This window comes from Armigeres subalbatus, chromosome 2 (assembly GCF_024139115.2).
Source record: "Armigeres subalbatus isolate Guangzhou_Male chromosome 2, GZ_Asu_2, whole genome shotgun sequence".
Classification (NCBI taxonomy): Eukaryota; Metazoa; Arthropoda; class Insecta; order Diptera; family Culicidae; genus Armigeres; species Armigeres subalbatus.
In genome coordinates this window covers 213,584,837-213,605,527 of record NC_085140.1, presented here as the reverse complement: position 1 = coordinate 213,605,527, position 20,691 = coordinate 213,584,837, and the positions used below count along the sequence as shown (strand labels likewise).

General features: G+C 38.3%; 1 protein-coding gene across 1 annotated transcript; it reads right to left on the bottom strand.

Moving 5' to 3' along the window:
• Positions 1-6,764: 6,764 nt before the first annotated feature.
• On the bottom strand, positions 6,765-20,122 carry LOC134215856 (uncharacterized). The gene is made up of 7 exons (XM_062694956.1): positions 20,052-20,122; positions 8,538-8,627; positions 8,365-8,475; positions 8,188-8,305; positions 7,977-8,122; positions 7,768-7,916; positions 6,765-7,711 (listed from the first exon to the last, which is right to left on the bottom strand). The coding sequence occupies exons 3-7, from the start codon at positions 8,389-8,391 to the stop codon at positions 6,826-6,828; spliced, it is 1,326 nt and encodes a 441-aa protein (XP_062550940.1). The 5' UTR covers positions 8,392-8,475; positions 8,538-8,627; positions 20,052-20,122; the 3' UTR covers positions 6,765-6,825.
• Positions 20,123-20,691: the final 569 nt, after the last annotated feature.

Genomic DNA, 20,691 nt, shown 5'->3' with positions numbered 1-20,691 from the left:
GAGCTCCATCGTCGTTGTCACCAGAGGCCGATAACAACAGAAATTCGGGATCGGAAGTGAGGCTGGGTCGGCCACACTCTACGTAGGAGCGAAAACGAAATCTGTAAACAAGCATTAGACTGGAACCCAGTGGGACATCGCAGCAGAGGCAGACCCAGAGCTTCATAGCGGCGAAGCTTCAATAAAGAAACAAAAGAAGTCGACCGAAATCTAACCTGGCAACAGGTTAAAGCGATAGCTGGGCAACGCTCAGGATGGAGATCTTTCAAGTCGGCCTTTGCACCACGGGAGGTGTACAGGATCCAAAGTAAGTATTCTAGGTACATACGTACTTCTAAAAACGGAAATCATATATTCTGTCCTGGACAGGACAGAAAATGTGGATAAGCGGACATCGATCGGCTACCTTCTACCAAAGCTGTTGCACCACCAACGAGCTGGGAACCGGCTTCATAGTTTTGGGCAAGATGCGCTTAAGCGTGATTGGGTGGCAGCAAATCAACGCAAGGATGTGCAAGCTGAGGATTAAAGGCCTTTTCTTCAATTATAGCATTATCAACGTGCCCCATCGGACCGGATAGTCTACATACCGTATCGAACGACAACGGCCAACGAAACAGCAAATTTGCAGCCTTCCGCGGAATGGTAGTCCGAAGCACTCCTTCCCCCGTAAGATTATCTACAAAGCCACTTGGAAATCACCTAATCTCGACGGTATACAACACGCGTCGGAGTCGTCCGTCGCGACTAAACATTGGGCGGCTACAAGACGGTAGACTAGCCCAAGATTACGCGCAGCAGCTGGAAGTGATAGGAGCATATGAGACCGTGTGAACCATGTTCAGGCATTATCTGCCACAACTCATTTCTTTTCACTGAATCGTACGCTGAAGGTGATTATATAATGAAGCCAGAAATCTGCCATATTGTAAACCACGTGCTTTTCCAATATTTTTTCAAGAACACTGGATGAAAGAACCATAGCGCGTATGGGGCTGAAATAATGGAAGATCGTTTGCTTAGTTATGCTGAACAATCATAATTTGAGTTTCGGCACTGTACGAAAACTATTACGCCAGATTTGGGCTTTTGGAAATGTATGTAAATAAGCGTGTGGTGATTTTGAAATTCACCACGGGCTTCATTCTATAATCACCTGAAATCAATTTACAGTTGGTGAGTCTGCAAGTTGGGCTCTCGGAATTTATCAAGGATCATCCGCATGTTATACATCTGATTCATCGTTGATAGGCCCTAACAATAACTTGTCTGGTATTCGCAACGATGGACTCTTCAAGCGGTCTCAGTGTGTAGAACAGAATACGTGTTCTGGCACCACTGCGATACGCGAAGCAGAACACATCTGTAACCGTTCGGTTCCAATATATACTTGCTGGCTCCACCACAAGTCCTTTTTACCCATACTCCCCTCTGAATATGACCAATAAAAAGAAACAATAATTCATCTCACTCTCATTGTGAACAAATGTCAACATGAAAGCACAGACAAACAGACGTAACACTAGAGAAATTACCTTCGACCATGACTTCAACGATCAATTTGAATTTGATTGATTGTGCGTTTCACAACTAGAGGCGCTAGCGTCGTAATCCTTCGAGTTTGACATTTCACTTTAGCGCCTTCTGGTGACAATGTCATACGAAACATTGTTTCGTGTAACATGCTCGCAAGATGGTGGTAGAGGAGTTGAGCGATGGATTTTTCAGAAAAATGTTCAAGCTGTTACGTCTGTTTGTCTGTGATGAAAGTGTATTGTGTAGATTTTGTTCACTCATACCACAAGATTGACATTTGATCGGATTCGAGCAGTTTGAGTTTTTTCTAAGAACGAGCACAACCTTATGTTGTCGTCATGCTCGCCCACAGATGGTGCCACAATACAACAGTGTGCGCAAACAAAAAAGCATTAACATAAATGCAAATGGCCAATTTTATGCGAAATGGCATTATAAAAGAAGGCCGATTTCAAAGGAACTCCTCTTTTCTGACTGTGATCCTCCAAAGTAATTGTAGTGCGCGCGTGTGTAGATTTTAATTTGTGAGGTATAATTGTTATAAATCCTCAAATATGGTGAAGTTTCTAATTCTTTGTGGTGTCTTTTCTCTAATAAATTAGGATCAGCTAGTGCAACAAAAAGCTGCAAAAATGCGTCTGATATTTGTTAGTTTTGTTAGTCCATTAAAAATATAATTATTAAGTGTTAGTATGGTTAGTATTTGTTAATTTCTAAATCCAAAACCTAAGACTAATACACATTGAAATCTAGTAATATGATACACAATAACGGACGAAACAAAAGAAGGTGTTAAAAAACTGTTAAAAATCCAAGAAAAAGGTAATTATATACAAGGAAAGGAAAAAAGAGTGAGGTTAGGTGAAGTGACGTTACGGGGTACTAATTCTTAATGGCCAGGTCCATGACAAGGGGCCTTTTTCTTTTAAGTTCATTTCGAATTTCCTGTAGTGCAGTGGAGGTGATTTCCGGAAGATAGTGCGATTCACGGGCAAAGTATATTCCGACGCTACAGCCGCCGTTCAGTTCTGTGGGCACAGCCGTGGTCGCATTCTCACGTGGTCACGTGGATCGGCCCTGTTCATCGTCCGCTTGCATCAGGCCGCCATCTTCCAATGCCCGCCGAAATCCACATAGCCAAACCAGGATCGCTCGACCATCGCCGCAGTCGATCGGCTGTTCCAATCGGGCCTCGATCCCTGATCGGCCAAGACAAGTCGTCATCGCCGTGTGCCGTGACGATCAGCGATTTCCTCGACGCTATCAGTCATCACGAATTCCTCGAAGCCACCCAACTGTCAGCTACCACCACCAGGATCCGGATCCCTACGAAACAAACCAAGCAAGTACCCCTAATATGTGACGTCACTCAATAAATATGTAAAATGTAAACTCCTCAGGTAGCTGTTTATTAGAAAGAGCACCCCAGAGTAATAGGTCTTTCACCATAGTTGCTTTGCCTCGTTCTCCGGGTTCATAAAGGGACCATCAAGCCTCGACTTTCGTGGATCTTAAGTTAATTTAGTTTCCCCCCCCCCCCCCCTTTGTATAGTGTTCTGTTTGCCTGCCCTCCGTACAAGTGACCTCCGTGGGTAGAGGTTCATTATAAATTGACTCCTGCTCGAAAAGAACATTTGCCACTTGTATATGGTGTACGAAATGTGTCCAACGACCCTAGGATCCAATCCCCATGAGTTAGCGAGTTTCACATCCCTGAATCTGACGACCTAGAAACGTCTATTGAAAAACGTCACCGGTCTTCAGTTTCTATTCATTTCACACTTGCCGCTCGCTTGCGGTGTCAATCGAATCTGCATCATCGATACTTTCATCTACTCCCTTTCGCTTTGAGTAGTATAATTATCACCGAAAAAAGCCAATAAATTCATTTCGACATACTCTATTATGTGTTATATCTTATAGATTGGGCATATGAGGCTATTAATAATTTTCTCAAAATAAGCTCAAAATAATTTTCTTAACATATGAGGCTATACAACCAGCCTCAGGTAAGATAATATCACCAGGTAAGATAATATCAACTGTAAAATATCATACTTAAGAATTGCGGCTCCGCAAAGTTTCACACATGACTGAGTCTACCAAATAAATGAACTCGTTGAAAACTCTATTATGCAGTAAGGAGTAAGGAGTCAGTTCTTCTTTTTCTTTCTTTTTTACTATCCTTTGCCTCTTCCTCTTCCTTTTTCTTCTTCTTTCTTTCTTCTTCCTTTTTCCTTCTCTCTTAACTTGTTTCTTCCTTCTTCCTTTTCATTATTCCTTTCTTCCTTCTTCATTGTTTTTTCTTTCTATACCCTTCTTCCTTCATTCCATGGTCAACTGTGTCGAACTTCAAATCCATGTATGCAGCATCAACCTGCCAACCTTAATCCATGCTCCGTAAGCAGGAGGAAGTAAACTGTATCAAATGCGTGGATACAGAACGCTTCGGGTAGAATCCGTGCTGATCTAATTCTGTAATTTCGTATTCTGTATTTTTATTTTATTTTTAATTTAATTTATTTTTGCAACACCAAAACAGGCAATCGTTCACTAATATTTCAAATATTGTAGATCCAGTTGGAAACCGAACTGAGGTCTCGCTACAATCGCATTTTCTCCCATTTCCGGATGTCGCAACTGCATCGCGAGTAGTGCGCATCTATGCCGTCGTCGTTCGCCATAATGCGCACCACTCGCAATGCAGTTGCGACATCCAGAAATGGGAGAAAATGCGATTGTCGCGAGACCTCAGTTGGGTTTTCAACTGGATCTACAATAAATTGGAGCAAGAGCACAAGGAAGTAATATCCCAATATCGCGTTTGTCTCCTTTTTTGTGAATCGGAAACATGAAGGAAAATTTCCAGTGTGTCGGGAACTCACTACGCTGAACTGACAGATTAAATAGCATTGCTAATGGGTGGCTCTAAACGTCTTTGCATAGCTTTAGCACGGATGCGGGTATTCCGTCAGGACCTGGAGCGAACGATAGCTTCAATTTCTGCGTTGCTGCTATCACCATGTTGGCTGTAATGCTTGCGTTCGAAGTTGAAGGCATCGCCTAGCATATTAACGATTGCATTTTTCGTGCGCTTTTTTAATAGCTTCGTTGATATTTTCGCTGTAGTTTGTTTGGAGAAGACGTTAGATATGAAAAGGGCCTTTTTTTGAGAAAATCTCGTACTATATAAGTCATATGTATGGGGTCCCTCAGTACTGTTGGCAATGCGTCCTGGATGTGTACAGCGTGTGGTTACTACGGCAGCAGAGTCTACTTCAGGCTTAGGATACGCAGAAATCAGTTTACGGCTACGATTGGGGATGCTGCAGCAGCAGAAGGAGCTGGATTGGCCGTGGAAGGTCTCCGAAATTTTTTGGAACCATAGTCCTCAAACTTCCGGAACATAATTCCTTCCGGCCAAGTCGAGGGATCGAGAGCACTATTCTTCAAGGCTGGATCAAGTCCAACTTTGAATGAAACGAAGGACATTTTGCTGATATCGGTCCCTTTGGCCACCAGCTTAACAACTTCTGGACCGCTTTCTAGTTCCAAATTCGATTTTACCATTTCAGAAATAGCTTCATTCGTCACATCCGGTTTTATGCGGGACAAATAGAGCCAAAATTGTTTTACAGGTTTGGCGCTGACGGGTACGGAGATTACATTTTGGTTAAGCAGCTTTGAACCACGTTAGCATTCTGAAGCGCACGTCAAGAAATCCAATTCGCGCGGTCGTTTAGCAGCACGTGTTGGTTCACTTATCAGTGGCCATCGATTCAATTTTGGGGATTGCATCGATGGCACTGGTTTGTCCCAAATCTTCTTTATTTCCGTCTGCAAGCTCTTAATAGCATCAGTGAGCGATGCTAGAGGAGATTTAGTGTCGGCGTAGTTTGTAATGGAACGAAGATGTAAATTCTCAAAAAGATCTGCACATTTGTCGCACATCTCCAATAGATGTTTTTTCGATGAGTCGTGAAGTAATTCATCAATGCTCTTGAAACTCCAGAACAATTCATATGGAACACGCTTCCGCTTCCACGACAGGAAACACTGTCAATGCACTGGATGCATTTGGCACAACTATTCTCCATTCTGATGAAATGTGAGAACGCTTTATTTCAATGGGCCGGTCTAACGTGATGTGGTAATTGGAAACGAAACTTATGCTGCAAGCAATGACTGATGGCGATAATGTGGCTGGGGTCTTGTCGCAAACATTGCATGCAAGTGAAGTTTCCAGTCTTGTCCGCTAGATGTCTCTTCAGCAGGAAAAAATAACGGAAGAAGAAAGAAGAAGGAAGCTGGAAGAAAAAAGAACGAAGAAGGAAGAGGGAAGATGGAAGAAGAAAGAAGGAAGAAGGAAGAAAAAGTAGGAAGAAGGAAGAAGAAAGAAAGAAGAAAGAGGAAAGATGAAAGAATTGAGAAGAAGGAAGAATGAAGAATAGAGAAGGAAGAAGGGAAAAGGGAGAAGGAAGAAAGAAGAAAAAGAAGGAGGAAGAATGCAGAAGGAAGAAGGAAGAAAGAAGAATGAAGAGGGAATGAGAAATAAGGAAGAAGTAAAAATGAAAAAAAGAAAAAAGAAGAAGAAAGAAGGAAGAAGAAAGAAAGGAAAAGGACGAAGGAAGAAAGAACAAGGAAGGAAGAAGATTGACGAAGACGTTCTCAGTTCTCAGTTCACTTTTCCATTTTTTTAACTATCATTTTTTTAACTATTCGGCAAAACGACTCGTTCGGCCAAACGGCATTCGGTCAAATGGCCTGACACCCCTGCATGTTTGAAATGCGCTTTTATATGGAACTGACAGATGATCTCTGTTCAAATTTTTTGGACACTTGGTAACACTCTTCTTATAGGACTTTATATTATAAATTCAATAGAAAACCGAATTATAGCCGCTATCGAAATTGGATTTTTCTCACAATCCATACGTTAAACCTAATTTCGGAAGTAGTGCGCTGTATAGCACCACTTCCGAAGTTAGGTTTAACGTATGAATTGTGAGAAAAATCCAACTTCATTAGCGGCTATAATTCGGATTTGCACTGATTTGATAATATAACACGTTAATGCTGCTTTATGGATTTATCGTGGGCTTGCAAGCAGCAGCATCCGCTAGTTATCGAATTTCTGCTCCAGAAACGATTATTTTATGCTATCGGTCGTCATCAAGTTTTTGAACGAGAAAAAAGACCAAAATAGAAACAATCCAACTATCGGTTATCCTATTTCTAGAACATTTTTTTATTGACAATGCTTTCATTTTAGCACGAGACTTCTCAATCTTATGAATTTATCACTTCCACTTTTCGCCTTTTCGGGTACGCTTCAAACCTGTACATCTGAGGATATCGCAGCCGCAGGTTCACATCGGCGTTCAATTGTTTGTTCGGTTTGTCACCGTTACCCACCCGCCTTTGATAGCGTATGGAGTAGCCTGGTATTTCAATCCACCCATTCGGGTTTCCCTCTACTCCATCGCACGTCAGCCCTCCCTGGCGGTTGTTGACGCACCGCACCGGTTGGTCCAGGGTCCCATTTTTCTTGAAGGCAGTCGCTTGGCTGGGAAATGCCGGAGGTGTCTTTGTTCGGCGCCATGACCGGTCGTCCCACGTGAATATCTCGTAGCTGTCGTAGTCTTCGGACGAGCTGTGGGTAGAATATTGTGCACTGGTTGTCCTTTCATCTGGATCAGTAGTGCTACTCTCGACGCTACTTGTTACTTCAGGGTTTTCTATCTCATCTGTAGGATGGGTAGTATCTGTGATAGTTGCGCCCGAGTCAGTTGTACTAATGGAGTTAGTATAAGTTTCTGTTTGACTAATATCCTCAGTATCTGATCGAGTGCGAAAAAATGTGCTGGTTATGTCAGTTGGGTCTGTTGTCCCTTCTGGAGTGCTAGATGTTCCATTTGTTGTATCAAACATGGGTACGGTGGTACTTCGAAAACATTCAGTAGTAGGAGAACACGTACATGGGCCGTTCGTTGATATCGTTGTATTTAGGGTGCTGATTGAAGTCGTGTATAGCGGTTCGCAGTGGTCACAACTTAAGTCATGCTTTAGAGCATAATTTTTCACAATTGTTCTCCACGGTATGTAATCGCAGTTGGTGAGGTATTTTGTTTGACATCGTTCCAGTTCTATGTTGTAGAACATCATTGCTGGGCATCTAGAAAAAAATGGTTTAGTACTTATTACAAACTTTTAGTGTTGTATTGTCTGTACTCATATCTGATTTGAAAGAATGACCCATCCATGTTGGGTACACATCGATAGTACAGATTGCAATTCCTAGAAGTTCGAAATTGACCTTGCAAGACGCACTTCGGGAAGAATTCATCATCGAATCGGTCAAACATGGCATAGTGGTCTACCTGTTGAAAATATGATGTTGATTATTTCATAACAAATTAACTTGTAAGTCCAAGACTTACGTAACAATTTGTCATCGGAACACAGCGATGGAGATCTGGATGGTACATAGTTTCACATGGGCATTTATAAACATATTGTAGGTAGTTGTGATTATTCCTCTGGCAATCGTAGTAAAAAGAACAGTTTGCAGGAACTGGAAATTTACCTGTAAATGGTGGAATAATTTTCTGATTATTTTCTACATGACGTGTTGATGTGTGTAAATTTTACCATCCTTGTTGCAATCAGGAATCATAATTCCACAATTCTCCGATTCATCATAAATCCTGATTGTATAACGCGACTCGTCAACTCGTGGTATGCATCGCCCTATGGTATCGTTGAATTTCTGCATTGTGTAAAGATTTTCAGTTTACATTTTAAACCATGTGGTATGCTTATTCTTACCATGTTATTCGGGCACATTCCAATCATGACTCCATCCCTGTGGCAAACGTAATAAAAGTCATTCCTGTTGAAGGTATGTAAGCCGCTATCTCCATCGGTACATTTAGCAGACTTCTCATAAATAAGAAAAACGGTCGTCATTCTTTACTCAAATTCAGAAATCTTAGACTTACATGATCAACGATTACAAGATATCCCCCACCCGGGAATTCCCGACATTTGTGTTGTAGCCTATCGTAGTATTCTAATTTACTACAAGATCTCTGAAAAGAATGAAGCAGCATTAGGGCAACGGAACCAATAGTGGAGGTATTAGTAGATCCAGAAAAGAAAATATAATTTAAAAAATCGATAATTAAGCACAGTGTGAAGTTTTAATATCTTCAGCAATAGATACATTGAACCATTTTCTGAGTAAAACAAGACTATGGCGATTTAACATCAAAAACTATCAAAAATTGCTTGCACCACCAACTAAACTTTATTGGTGATAAAACCATAACTTTGGTTCCCATAATGGTGCTATCCATTGATTTCTTACGAGAGTTGGTACAGTTGCTTCACTTTAGGTACAAGATAGTAAATTTTACTGAGAAAAATCATTGTTTTTAGTAGTTTTTCAAGCAAAATCTCACGATAAATTGAAAATAACAGCATATTAATACTTAGCCCGACGCATTCACTGGAACCCAAATCCCGTGCATGTCAATTACAAATCAGTTATAAATCGGATCTTGAAAAGTGAACCTGCACGTGTTGGGCTCCTGACTCATGAGCTGCAGAAGGTTAACGTGATCTAGGCAACAATCCAAGAAATACGGTGGCTCAAAATCACAAACAATTCATTCAGTTACCACATCTATTATAGTGGCGGCAACAGTGCTCAGTAAACGTGGAGTTGGCTTCGTGGTGATCGAGAAGCAGATTTAGCGAGTTTTCCAGTGGAAGCTGATATAGGGTAACGATGGTATTTTGGACATCTGAATATATTTTGGACTTTTGGCTGTATTTTGTTTATTTTGTTACATAAATATGGTTCGAAATGTGATAATGAACGAGGCAAAACAGACACATGATTCCTATTTATTTAACAAAAGCTAAGTAGAAAAACACGCAAAATATAGCCAAAAGTCCAAAATATATTCAAATGTCCAAAATACATCATTTACCCTACATCCGCATTTGGGTGTTGAGACGATGTGCTTTACTACAGGTGTGGCCCAAACCCTAAAGTAGTATTTGTTCAACAAAAATTCGTTCTTTTGAGAGAGAAAATCTCAGCTGGGTTGCCGAAGAAGGCCGAAGGCGACCAAATGTGACGTCACGTCTGGCATACTCAGTATAATTTTTATAACAAACGTGACGTTTCACTCCGCCCGCCCACTGTGGGTGGCGATGTTTACATTATTTTTTCGACTAATACAGACTTAGAGGACTTTGGCCCACACCTTTACTGAAGCACATCGGTGTTGAGAATAAGAGGATATTTTTTTAGCTTCATCCTGATCAGCATCTTTATCGATGGAGAGTGTAAACCCAACACACAATGTAAAGATTGTCATTGGAGATACAAACGCGCAGATCACTAACCTCCTTTGCCTCCAAGGTCGAGGAGAGGTTAGTGATGCGGCGACTGATGGACAAAAAAAACGTGGATCTAGTTTCCTTGGATATCTTCAGTTCCTTGAACAGGACTTGAACCCTCTTCGTCCTCTAACAGTTCAAAGAGTGAGTATTTTCCGTCAACCTCCTTGCTTGTGTCAGGAAATTCCTCACAGGGCGCTCTTTTCAAGTTATGATTAGTTTTTTTTTCGGAGGAAGCAAGAGCTCCACAGGGCCACACGAATCAATCAGTCCTTCGTTGGACCAATGCGGTAGGCTTCACTACGACAGCCAGCAAATGCGTACGAGGACATGTCTGCAGGTGGAGGCAACAAATGTCCGGACTGAGCCTTAAGGTCTGAGGGAAGGGTTTTCCGTTAAAAAAGAATGTGGTGGCTCTCTTTGAGAGAGAAATTCGCACGACTTAGCCCGACATAATGAAGTTATCATTGTCGCCAAAATTATATCATCATTGTTCAGTTCACAATTGCTTGAGGATTTGTAGTAAACGGAGAACAAAAGGGACTTGCAACAATGGGGAAGAAACTCATCACTTGTGCAGAGGACCGGCTAGAGAAAAACAGCAGCGTCGCCCAAAAACGGAGACAAATAAGACAAATAAGACAAATAAGACAAATAAGACAAATAAGACAAATAAGACAAATAAGACAAATAAGACAAATAAGACAAATAAGACAAATAAGACAAATAAGACAAATAAGACAAATAAGACAAATAAGACAAATAAGACAAATAAGACAAATAAAGACAAATAAGACAAATAAGACAAAGAAGACAAATAAGACAAATAAGACAAATAAGACAAATAAGACAAATAAGACAAATAAGACAAATAAGACAAATAAGACAAATAAGACAAATAAGACAAATAAGACAAATAAGACAAATAAGACAAATAAAGACAAATAAGACAAATAAGACAAATAAGACAAATAAGACAAATAAGACAAATAAGACAAATAAGACAAATAAGACAAATAAGACAAATAAGACAAATAAGACAAATAAGACAAATAAGACAAATAAGACAAATAAGACAAATAAGACAAATAAGACAAATAAGACAAATAAGACAAATAAGACAAATAAGACAAATAAGACAAATAAGACAAATAAGACAAATAAGACAAATAAGACAAATAAGACAAATAAGACAAATAAGACAAATAAGACAAATAAGACAAATAAGAAAATAAGAAAAATAAGAAAATCAAGACAAATAAGACAAATAAGACAATTAAGACAAATAAGACAAATAAGACAAATAAGACAAATAAGACAAATAAGACAAATGAGACAAATAAGACAAATAAGACAAATAAGACAAATGAGACAAATACAGTCCCATCCCGATTTTGGCAACACCCGTTTTTGTCTACCCCCGATTTTGGCAACACCCGTTTTTGGCAACATTTTCTTCCCGATTTTGGCAACAACCTCGAAAATATTTTTTTAAATACTTTTTAGAGCTAAAACCTTTTTATTAATATGTAATAGGATAAACAAAACCAAAAGTGAATATCATTAAGGTTTATATGCGTATTATGGGCTCTGTACGAATAGTGGGCACTTTCACTGAGATAATGAATCACCACTTGTATCACCGCTCATTGCAAACAATTTCTATTGAAACTTTTCTGCTCTTTTTATTCAAGTTTTCCACGTCCCTATTCACACTACCCTAATATAACCAGCCCACCGTAGAATGTCGTATTTTTTGGCATTCTCACTGATTTTGTCGTCGACAAGCTGACTCACACCGTTGTACATAGTACAACACCTATTAAGCAAAGCCCGCTGTTTACATCACAATGCAACCGATACTGCATGAGTGATCCAGGAGCAAGCATACCCCAGTAGGTTTAATTGCTAGTGATTAGCACATTCGAATTTCTAAATACGCTATATAGCCATCAAGTCGTTTTGCTCATTATGCGCCTCTTTTCCAATATCAGCCGAGAAACTGTCATTTTATCATTTTACCCGTATTTCTGCTGCATTCCCGTATAGATAATAAGCAACAATTTTATTTCAAAGAGTCTTATTGTTTAAAATTGACGCAAAATTGTCTAGCGATTAATATCAGAACTCTGTTGGCTTTTCCAGTTTCCTGATGTGTCATTTGCATAAAGAGCCTTTTGATTCCAGCATGTTTACAACAGTTCAACAGTAATGGTAAGAGTTTGGTAACATATAACCGTAAGGTTCTCAAGCAGGCATTGAAAAAAGTCAGAACACGAGAAAAAATCGGGCTAATCTAAGCCAACTTGATGCTCTGCCGCGGGGCAAGTTATGAGCTTCCTAAGATCTTTGAAATTGGACGTTCGATGATTCACCGTTTAAGGACAACGCACAAAAGTCGCAGCAAAGCTGAAATAATGAAAATGACAGTTGTGCGTTGCTTCCGTATTAAGTGGTGTGCCCTTGAAAACGCGAGTACTTTTAAATTTGGATTCTATGTTGCTTGTCCTTAATTATCTTCAACGTTCACCAATAGGGCACTGCACGGAAGAATCTCTTTCTCTTTCGTTCTTCATGAAATTTGACGTTTACTGGCCTTGTTGTTTTCAGATTTCTTTGCAGCGAAAAAGAGACAAAGCAGTCCGTGCAGTGCCCTATGGGAGCCTATTGAGTGAAGCGAATCACTTGCTAACACAACAATGAGCGTCGATACGGTGCGCTATTAGAAGAAGACATTCAAGCATTCGAAAGATGAAGACCTTTAAGAGTCTAGAACTCTAGCACACTGAATGGGAGGCGTTGATACTTTCTCTCGACTATCTTATCACCTTGAATGAAGAGCGAATAAAGCAGAACGCATGATGTGGTTTGATTGCTTGGCGTGATTGTAATAGAGCAAGCGGGATACGCATACAAAAATCGTAGCTTACATTGTTACATGGCTTGGCTTGTTAGACGGTGTTGCTCATTGTTTATCACAGCAACGATCGCTCCTACTCGTTGATTGGCATCCATCTGAGTGAGGGAGTTCACTCATTGGCTATGGATGCTACGATTACAATAGTCAATGCTCACTCACACTTCCAATGGCTGCTCTCGAGTGTTCTGTTTGTGCAGTATCAGAAGTGGAGGGCAAGTGAGCCCAAGTATGCGAATTCTTTTGTCGCTATTGTTACAAGCTTGTGGTGAATGGCCGTTGTCATCTCTGCAGCCTACTTCGTCATCAACGTGTTAATGACTAGTCCGATCTGCTTTACTTCCCTCTTCAGTCTGATGTAGGATTCTCTCATCTATATTGGATACGCTTGACCAATGTGCAGAATGCAGATTTCTGTAACCATTTTCTTAAACAATGGAATGTGTTATGCCTTGCGCTCATTTTTTCCATAATGTCAGCGAAAATTTTTGTAAGGACGTGGCCGACGCAATTGTTAATTTCCAATATTATTTATTATTCAATTTGTATTATAAAATTGACGAAATATGAAATTGAAATTAGAGATTGTTTCAATTTTGTGTAAACTACAATCTCCGAGTTATGCATAATATCGCAAAAATGTCAATTATGATGCACGTGCATCTCTTAAACACACTCCACATACTTTGTAGTGCATATTCTAAGTATTTAGCTTAAATCAAACAAACAAAAAAAAAATTGAAATTTTGTATGAAATTTTTTTTCCCGTTTTTGGCAACATCCCCATTTTGGCAACGTTAAAATCCGGTCGTGTTGCCAAAATCGGGAAGGGACTGTAAGACAAATAAGACAAATAAGACAAATAAGACAAATAAGACAAATAAGACAAATAAGACAAATGAGACAAATAAGACAAATAAGACAAATAAGACAAATAAGACAAATAAGACAAATAAGACAAATAAGACAAATAAGACAAATAAGACAAATAAGACAAATAAAACAAATAATAAGACAAATAAGACAAATAAGACAAAAAAAAACAAATAAGACAAATAAGACAAATAAGACAAATAAGACAAATAAGACAAATAAGACAAATAAGACAAATAAGACAAATAAGACAAATAAGACAAATAAGACAAATAAGACAAATAAGACAAATAAGACAAATAAGACAAATAAGACAAACAAGACAAATAAGACAAATAAGACAAATAAGACAAATAAGACAAATAAGACAAATAAGACAAATAAAGACAAATAAGACAAATAAGACAAATAAAGACAAATAAGACAAATAAGACAAATAAGACAAATAAGACAAATAAGACAAATAAGACAAATAAGACAAATAAGACAAATAAGACAAATAAGACAAATAAGACAAATAAGACAAATAAGACAAATAAGACAAATAAGACAAATAAGACAAATAAGACAAATAAGACAAATAAGACAAATAAGACAAATAAGACAAATAAGACAAATAAGACAAATAAGACAAATAAGACAAATAAGACAAATAAGACAAATAAAAAAAAATAAGACAAATAAGACAAATAAGACAAATAAGACAAATAATACAAATAAGACAAATAAGACGAATAAGACAAATAAGACAAATTAGACAAATAAGACAAATAAGACAAATAAGACAAATAAGACAAATAAAAAAAATAAGACAAATAAGACAAATAAGACAAATAAGACAAATAAGACAAATAAGACAAATAAGACAAATAAGACAAATAAGACAAATAAGACAAATAAGACAAATAAGACAAATAAGACAAATAAGACAAATAAGACAAATAAGACAAATAAGACAAATAAGACAAATAAGACAATACATATATAGACGACATACTTTCGGAATATTCCTCCAGGTATTCCTCTATGAATTATTCCGGAAATTCCTCAGAAATTCGTCCAGATATTCCTCCAGATATTCTTTCGGATATTCCTTCAGGAGTTGCATCTAATATTCTCCCAGAAATTCTTTCGGATTTTCCTCTATAGTAATAACTTCGGATATTCCTCCAGGAATTCTTCCAGATGTTCCTCCTGGAAATCCTCAATTTCTCCTCCGGAAATTCCTCTAGAATGTCCCTAGATATTCCTCCAGAAATTTCTCCGTATATCCGTCCAAGAATTCTTCCGGCTGGGTTATGTCTCCTGAAATTACTCTGGATATTCCAACAGGTATTCGTTTAGGTATTCATCCAAGACTTCCTTCGGATATTCCTCTAGGAGTTTCTCCTGATTTTCTCACAGAAATTCTCCTGGATATTCCTCCAGGAATTCCACTAGTTCTACTAGATACTCCACTAGTAATTCGTCCAGATATTCCTCCAGAAATTCCTCCAAATATTCCTCCAAAAAAATCTCCAGATATTCTTTCAGATATTCCTCCAGGAATTCTTCCCGATGTTCCTTCTGGATTTCCTCCGGATATTCTTCCAGAAACTCCTCCGGATATTAGTCAAAGAATTGTTCCGGATATTCCTCCAGAATTCCTCCGGATATTTCTCTAAGAATTCTTCAATATATTCCTTCGAACATTTCTCCAGACATTCCTCCAAAAATGCTTCAGGATTTCTTTTTCCAGAAATTCCATCCATATCCTCCGGATATTCCTCCGAATACTCCACCAAATATTTCTCCGGATATTCCTTCTTGAATTCGTTCGAAAATTCGTTCAAAAATTCCTTCTTATATTCCTCCCAGGAATTCCTTTGGATATTTCTACGGGAATGCTTCCGGAAGCATTCTTAGAAGAATATCATGAGGACTTCCTTGAGAAATGTCATTAGAAATTTCTTGTTGAAAAACCGTGAAAAATTCTGGAGTAATTTCCTGGGGATTTCCTGGAGAAAAATCCGGAAAAATTTCTGGAGGAATATCCAAAGGAATTCATGGAGGAATATCCCGATGAATTCTTGGAGGGATATCTAGACGAATTCCTGGAGGAAAGTCCGGAGGATGATCCAGAGGAATTCCTGGAGGAATATTTGGACGAATCCTTGGAGGAATACCTGAAGGAATATCTGGAGGAATACCCGGACGAATTCCTGATGGAATATCTGAAGGAATTCCTGGTGTAATATCCGGATCATTTCTGGGGGATTCTTCTTCTTATTGGCATTACATCCCCACACTGGGACAGAGCCGCCCCGCAGCTTAGTTTTCATTAAGCACTTCCACAGTTATTAACTGCAAGGTTTCTAAGCCAGGTTACCATTTGTATATCATGAGGCTAACACGATGATACTTTTATGCCCAGGGAAGTCGAGCCAATTTCCAATCCGAAAATTGCCTAGACCGGCACCGGGAATCGAACCCAGCCACCCTCAGCATGGTCTTGCTTTGTAGCCGCGCGTCTTACCGCACGGCTAAGGAGAATATCCGAAGGAATTCCTGGTGTAATATCCGGAGCATTCCTGGGGGATTGTCCAGAGTAATTCCTGTAGGAATATCCAAAGGATTTCTGGAGGAATTACTGGAGAGGTATCAAGAGAAATTCCCGGAGGAATTTCTGCACAACTTCCTGGAGAAATTCCTGACGAATTAGTGGAAAAAAAATTCGGAGGAATATACGGAGGAACTCCTGGAAGAATTCTTGGAGAAATATTCGGAGGAATTCCTGGATTAATATCTGGACAAACTCCTGGAGGAATATCCGAAGGAATTCCTGAAGGAATATCTGGATGAATCCCTGGAGGAATACCTAGAGGAATATCTGTATGAATATCCGGTTGAATTTGTGGTGGAATATCCGGAAGAATTCCTGGTTGAATATCAGGCTGAACTCCTGGAGGAATATTTGAAGCAACTTCTGGAGGAATATCCAGAGAAATTCCTGGAGTAATATCTGGACAAATTCCTTGAGGAATATCCGGAGGAATTCCTGGAGGAATATTAAGAGAAAATACTGGAGGAATTTCTGGACGAATTCTTGGAGGAATATCCAGAGGAATTCCTGGAGGAATATCTGGCGGGATTCCTGAAGTAATATCCGGATGAATTTCTTGTGGAATATGCGGACGAATTCCTGGAAGAATATTTAGACGAATATCTGGAGAAATATCAGGAGACATTTCTGGAGGAATATCCGGAAGAATTCCTGGAGGAATATTCGGATGAATTCCTGGAGGAATATTCGGAAGAATTCCTGGAGGAATATTCGGAAGAATTCCTGAAGCAATATTTGAAGCAACTTCTGGAGGAATATCCGGAGGAATTCCTGGAGGAATGTCCGAAAGAATTCTTGGAGGAATATTTAATTGGTCTTATTTTTCGTATTTGTTTGTATTTGTCTTATTTGTCTTATTCGTCTCATTCGTCTTATTTGTCTTATTTGTCTTATTTGTCTCGTCCCAATCCTATATTTGATTTCAATTTAAATACATATTTGCTGAATCCTTGTTTGCAAGTGTGAAAACGCTATTTTCTAGTGTCGAGCTAGATACAAAATTGATCGTTCTCGTCGCTCCTTCTTTGCCGTGCGCCTTAAAAAACCTACTTCCTACTTCCAACCTACTTCCGCGAAGTGAAAATAAATTATCGGGCCTGATTGTCTGATCGTCTGTATCGTCTTCGTTTGTCTTAGGCCTGTCAGGCTCACGGGGTCATATATGACCCCAGGATGGATAAAAGTGAACACTGTCTCCAGCAAAATTTCTTGAAATTAGGAAAAAATCAGGCATGGGCGATCAAGGCCCTACGACAACGTCATGACCTCAACAGTAAGGCCGGCTTCAGACTCCCATACATGACTAAGTTAAGTCAAGTACGAGATTTTAAAAACGGCCTCACTGCTGAGTTTGAAGCACTGGTGGAGTTATGCTGGGGTGCGATGGGGCACGTGACCCACTAAATGGAATATTTTACTAAAATTTGATTATATTTAATAAGAAAATTATTTTGGGCTTTTAGTGGAATGTCTTCACTTGTCATAAGACGAGTTTTAATATCCCATTTAATTTCATGACTGGAGTCGAGTCAAGTACGAGACACGGAAGACAGTCTTACTGTTGAAGTTGAAATACTTATCGGACAAAGCTACAATAAAGTGGTGGAATTAAATGGGATAGTACAAACTCGTCTTATGTCAAATAATTATACATGCCAAAATTGTTCTAAAAATATTATTTTCCTACATTTTTTTTTAATTCTGGAAAAACTTCCGAGGGATTTCTTGGAACTATTTTCCAAATTTTTTTCAGAGGGATCTTTGAATTTCTTTAGAAATTCAAAAAGATATTTCTCCGGTAATTTCATTGGAAACTCCATCGTAAATTCCTATAAGAATTCCTTTGGAAATACCTTTAGTAATTCCTTTACAAAATCTATCCGAAAATCTTTCAGGATTTGGAAATTTTTCCAATAATTCATTCTTAAATTTCTCCAGGAATTTCTTCGAAAATTTCTGCTGAAAATCCTTTAGAAATTCTTTCCACTTCAGGAATTCCCTCCAGAGATAATTTAAAATATTACGCCTTTATTTCTTTGACATTCCTACAAGGATTCCTTCGGAAAATCCTCTGGAAAGGCCTTCGTAAATTCATCCAGAAATTCCATCGGAACTTCCTTTTCCTTTAGTAAAATCATATGAAATTCCTGCTGGAATTATTTCGGATATTTAGTTGGATTTTTTTTTCTGGAAATTTATTAAAGAATGAAATAGGAAATCTTAAAAGAAATTTCGGATGGGCGGTAATATCAAAAGAATTTCCAGATGAAATTTTTAAAGGAGCTCTTGAATTAATTACCGAAAGAATCCTAAAAGAATTTCTGAATGTATTCTGAAGGTTTCAAAGGAATGCCAAGAATTTCTTTCTAAAGATTCGGAAGGTATTTATGAGGAATTACTGGAAGCATTTGTTTAAGAATATCGTGAAATATTTGCTGATTCAATTCCTTAAAAAAAATGAGAGTTCCCAATTCAATTTCCGCAGGAAATCCTAAGGCAGTTTACACAGAAATTCATAAAAAGAATCCCCCTTAAGAATTTCGGAAAGTTTTCCTGTAACAATTTCTGACAGGCATTCCGTAGGAATTAAAAAAATCCAATGGATCTTATAAAATCATAACTAAAGAATTTTCCGAAGGAATTTCTAAATGAGTTTCTGAAGAAATTCCTAGAAGAATATGTAAAGGACTTCTTGAAGGGACCCGTATAAGAAATTCCGAAGGATTTTCTTAAGGAATTTCCGAGGAAATTTGGAAAGGTATTTCCAAAAAAATTGTAATTCCAAAAATAAATTGGATTCTTTTGATAACAGTTTGTGTTTGTGTGGTCTGAAATATTTAATAATTTTTTTTCATTGTTTGGATTAAAAACCCATTATTTTGGAAGGATCAGAAGCAAACTCATAAAAATATCACCAGCAATAATTACCTAAGTATTCTATAGCTTTTTTTTCTGTAAAAAATGATATAAAGGTAACTTCAGAACATTAAACCAAGTATAGACGGACAGACAAAGTATAGAAATTCGTCCAAGGACAATGTGTGCCTTCTAATTACCATGCACTGCCTTCTAATAATCAGCATGCAAGAAGTTTGTTATATTTGTCTGTCAATTTTTGCTTGCATTTCTCTAATGCTTTGCAAAAATGCTCTGAATGCATTATGCAGAGTGTAATGAGCAACTATTTTTCTGTAAAACCTTACACGATCAGTATCCATAGTTAATTTGAATTCTTACAGCATTATCAAGTGATCTAAGCTTAAAGGAATTACCAGACTACCAGCATTCGCCTAAAATGTAGTGAGTGATTTTCTATAAAGTGCCTTTAATCATCCACAATACATACGAATGTGCAATGACTTCTACGTCAGCTATAAAATCATAGGAAAATCACTGATTATTGGATAATTAAAGGCACATTATAGAAAATCACTCACTACATTTTAGGCGAGTGCTTAATTACAATCTCACATTAGTTATCAAGTGCAGACTGTAATAGTAGATTGAACGAAATCACTCAAATTCATTCAACGAGTAAGTGAAAGATGTTTGAATAATTAGCGAAAACAATCAGATGCAATCATTTGTTTTCTATGTGGCTGTGTACAGCACTCCCCCACTCCTTGGCAGTCATGCGCTACGCCCAATTATGGTAAGCGGCCCCATGATTCAAAATATCACATCGACGATTATTAAACACTACAGTTATACCTGAGTCCTGAACAAATTCACGTAATTATTCGCATCCTCCAGTAGAACACATCTTATCAACGATATGAATATCAAAGCTCGCAGGAACATTGTAAAATAGCTGCACACTGCCTTCAAGGAAACTTTTTCGCCACTGTACTGTCTGTCCCACTTCACTTCTGATCGATTACTATCACGGTTAACGTTATTCGAGTGTAGCATCCGACTGGTTGATGATGCATTCCGTGATTTCGGTTATCTTACGTAACCACGAGTGCACGAAGAAAGTTCTGTAAAAGCACGTTGGCACATTTTTGCTGGTACAACGCTGTTTGATGTTGATATCGAAAAAAAAACCATGCACGTGACCATTCATTGAGCACTGACTGCATTGTTACTCAGGCCCATTGAAAGATGATCGGTTACAGTTGTATAATAATATTTGGATGTCTTTCAAACTAAAGTTAGTGGACGTGAGATTCAGACATATATGATGTTATTTTTGTATGTAGGTTCATTGATCTGCTTCCATCGTGGTAATTGGGGTAAATTGACATAAATGGGACAATATAGTTTAAGAAAAAAAAAACTTTTCAAAGATTTTCACTTTTTTTTTTAAATTTTGCTTGATGCTGAATCAATTTTCATCGAAATCGAATCA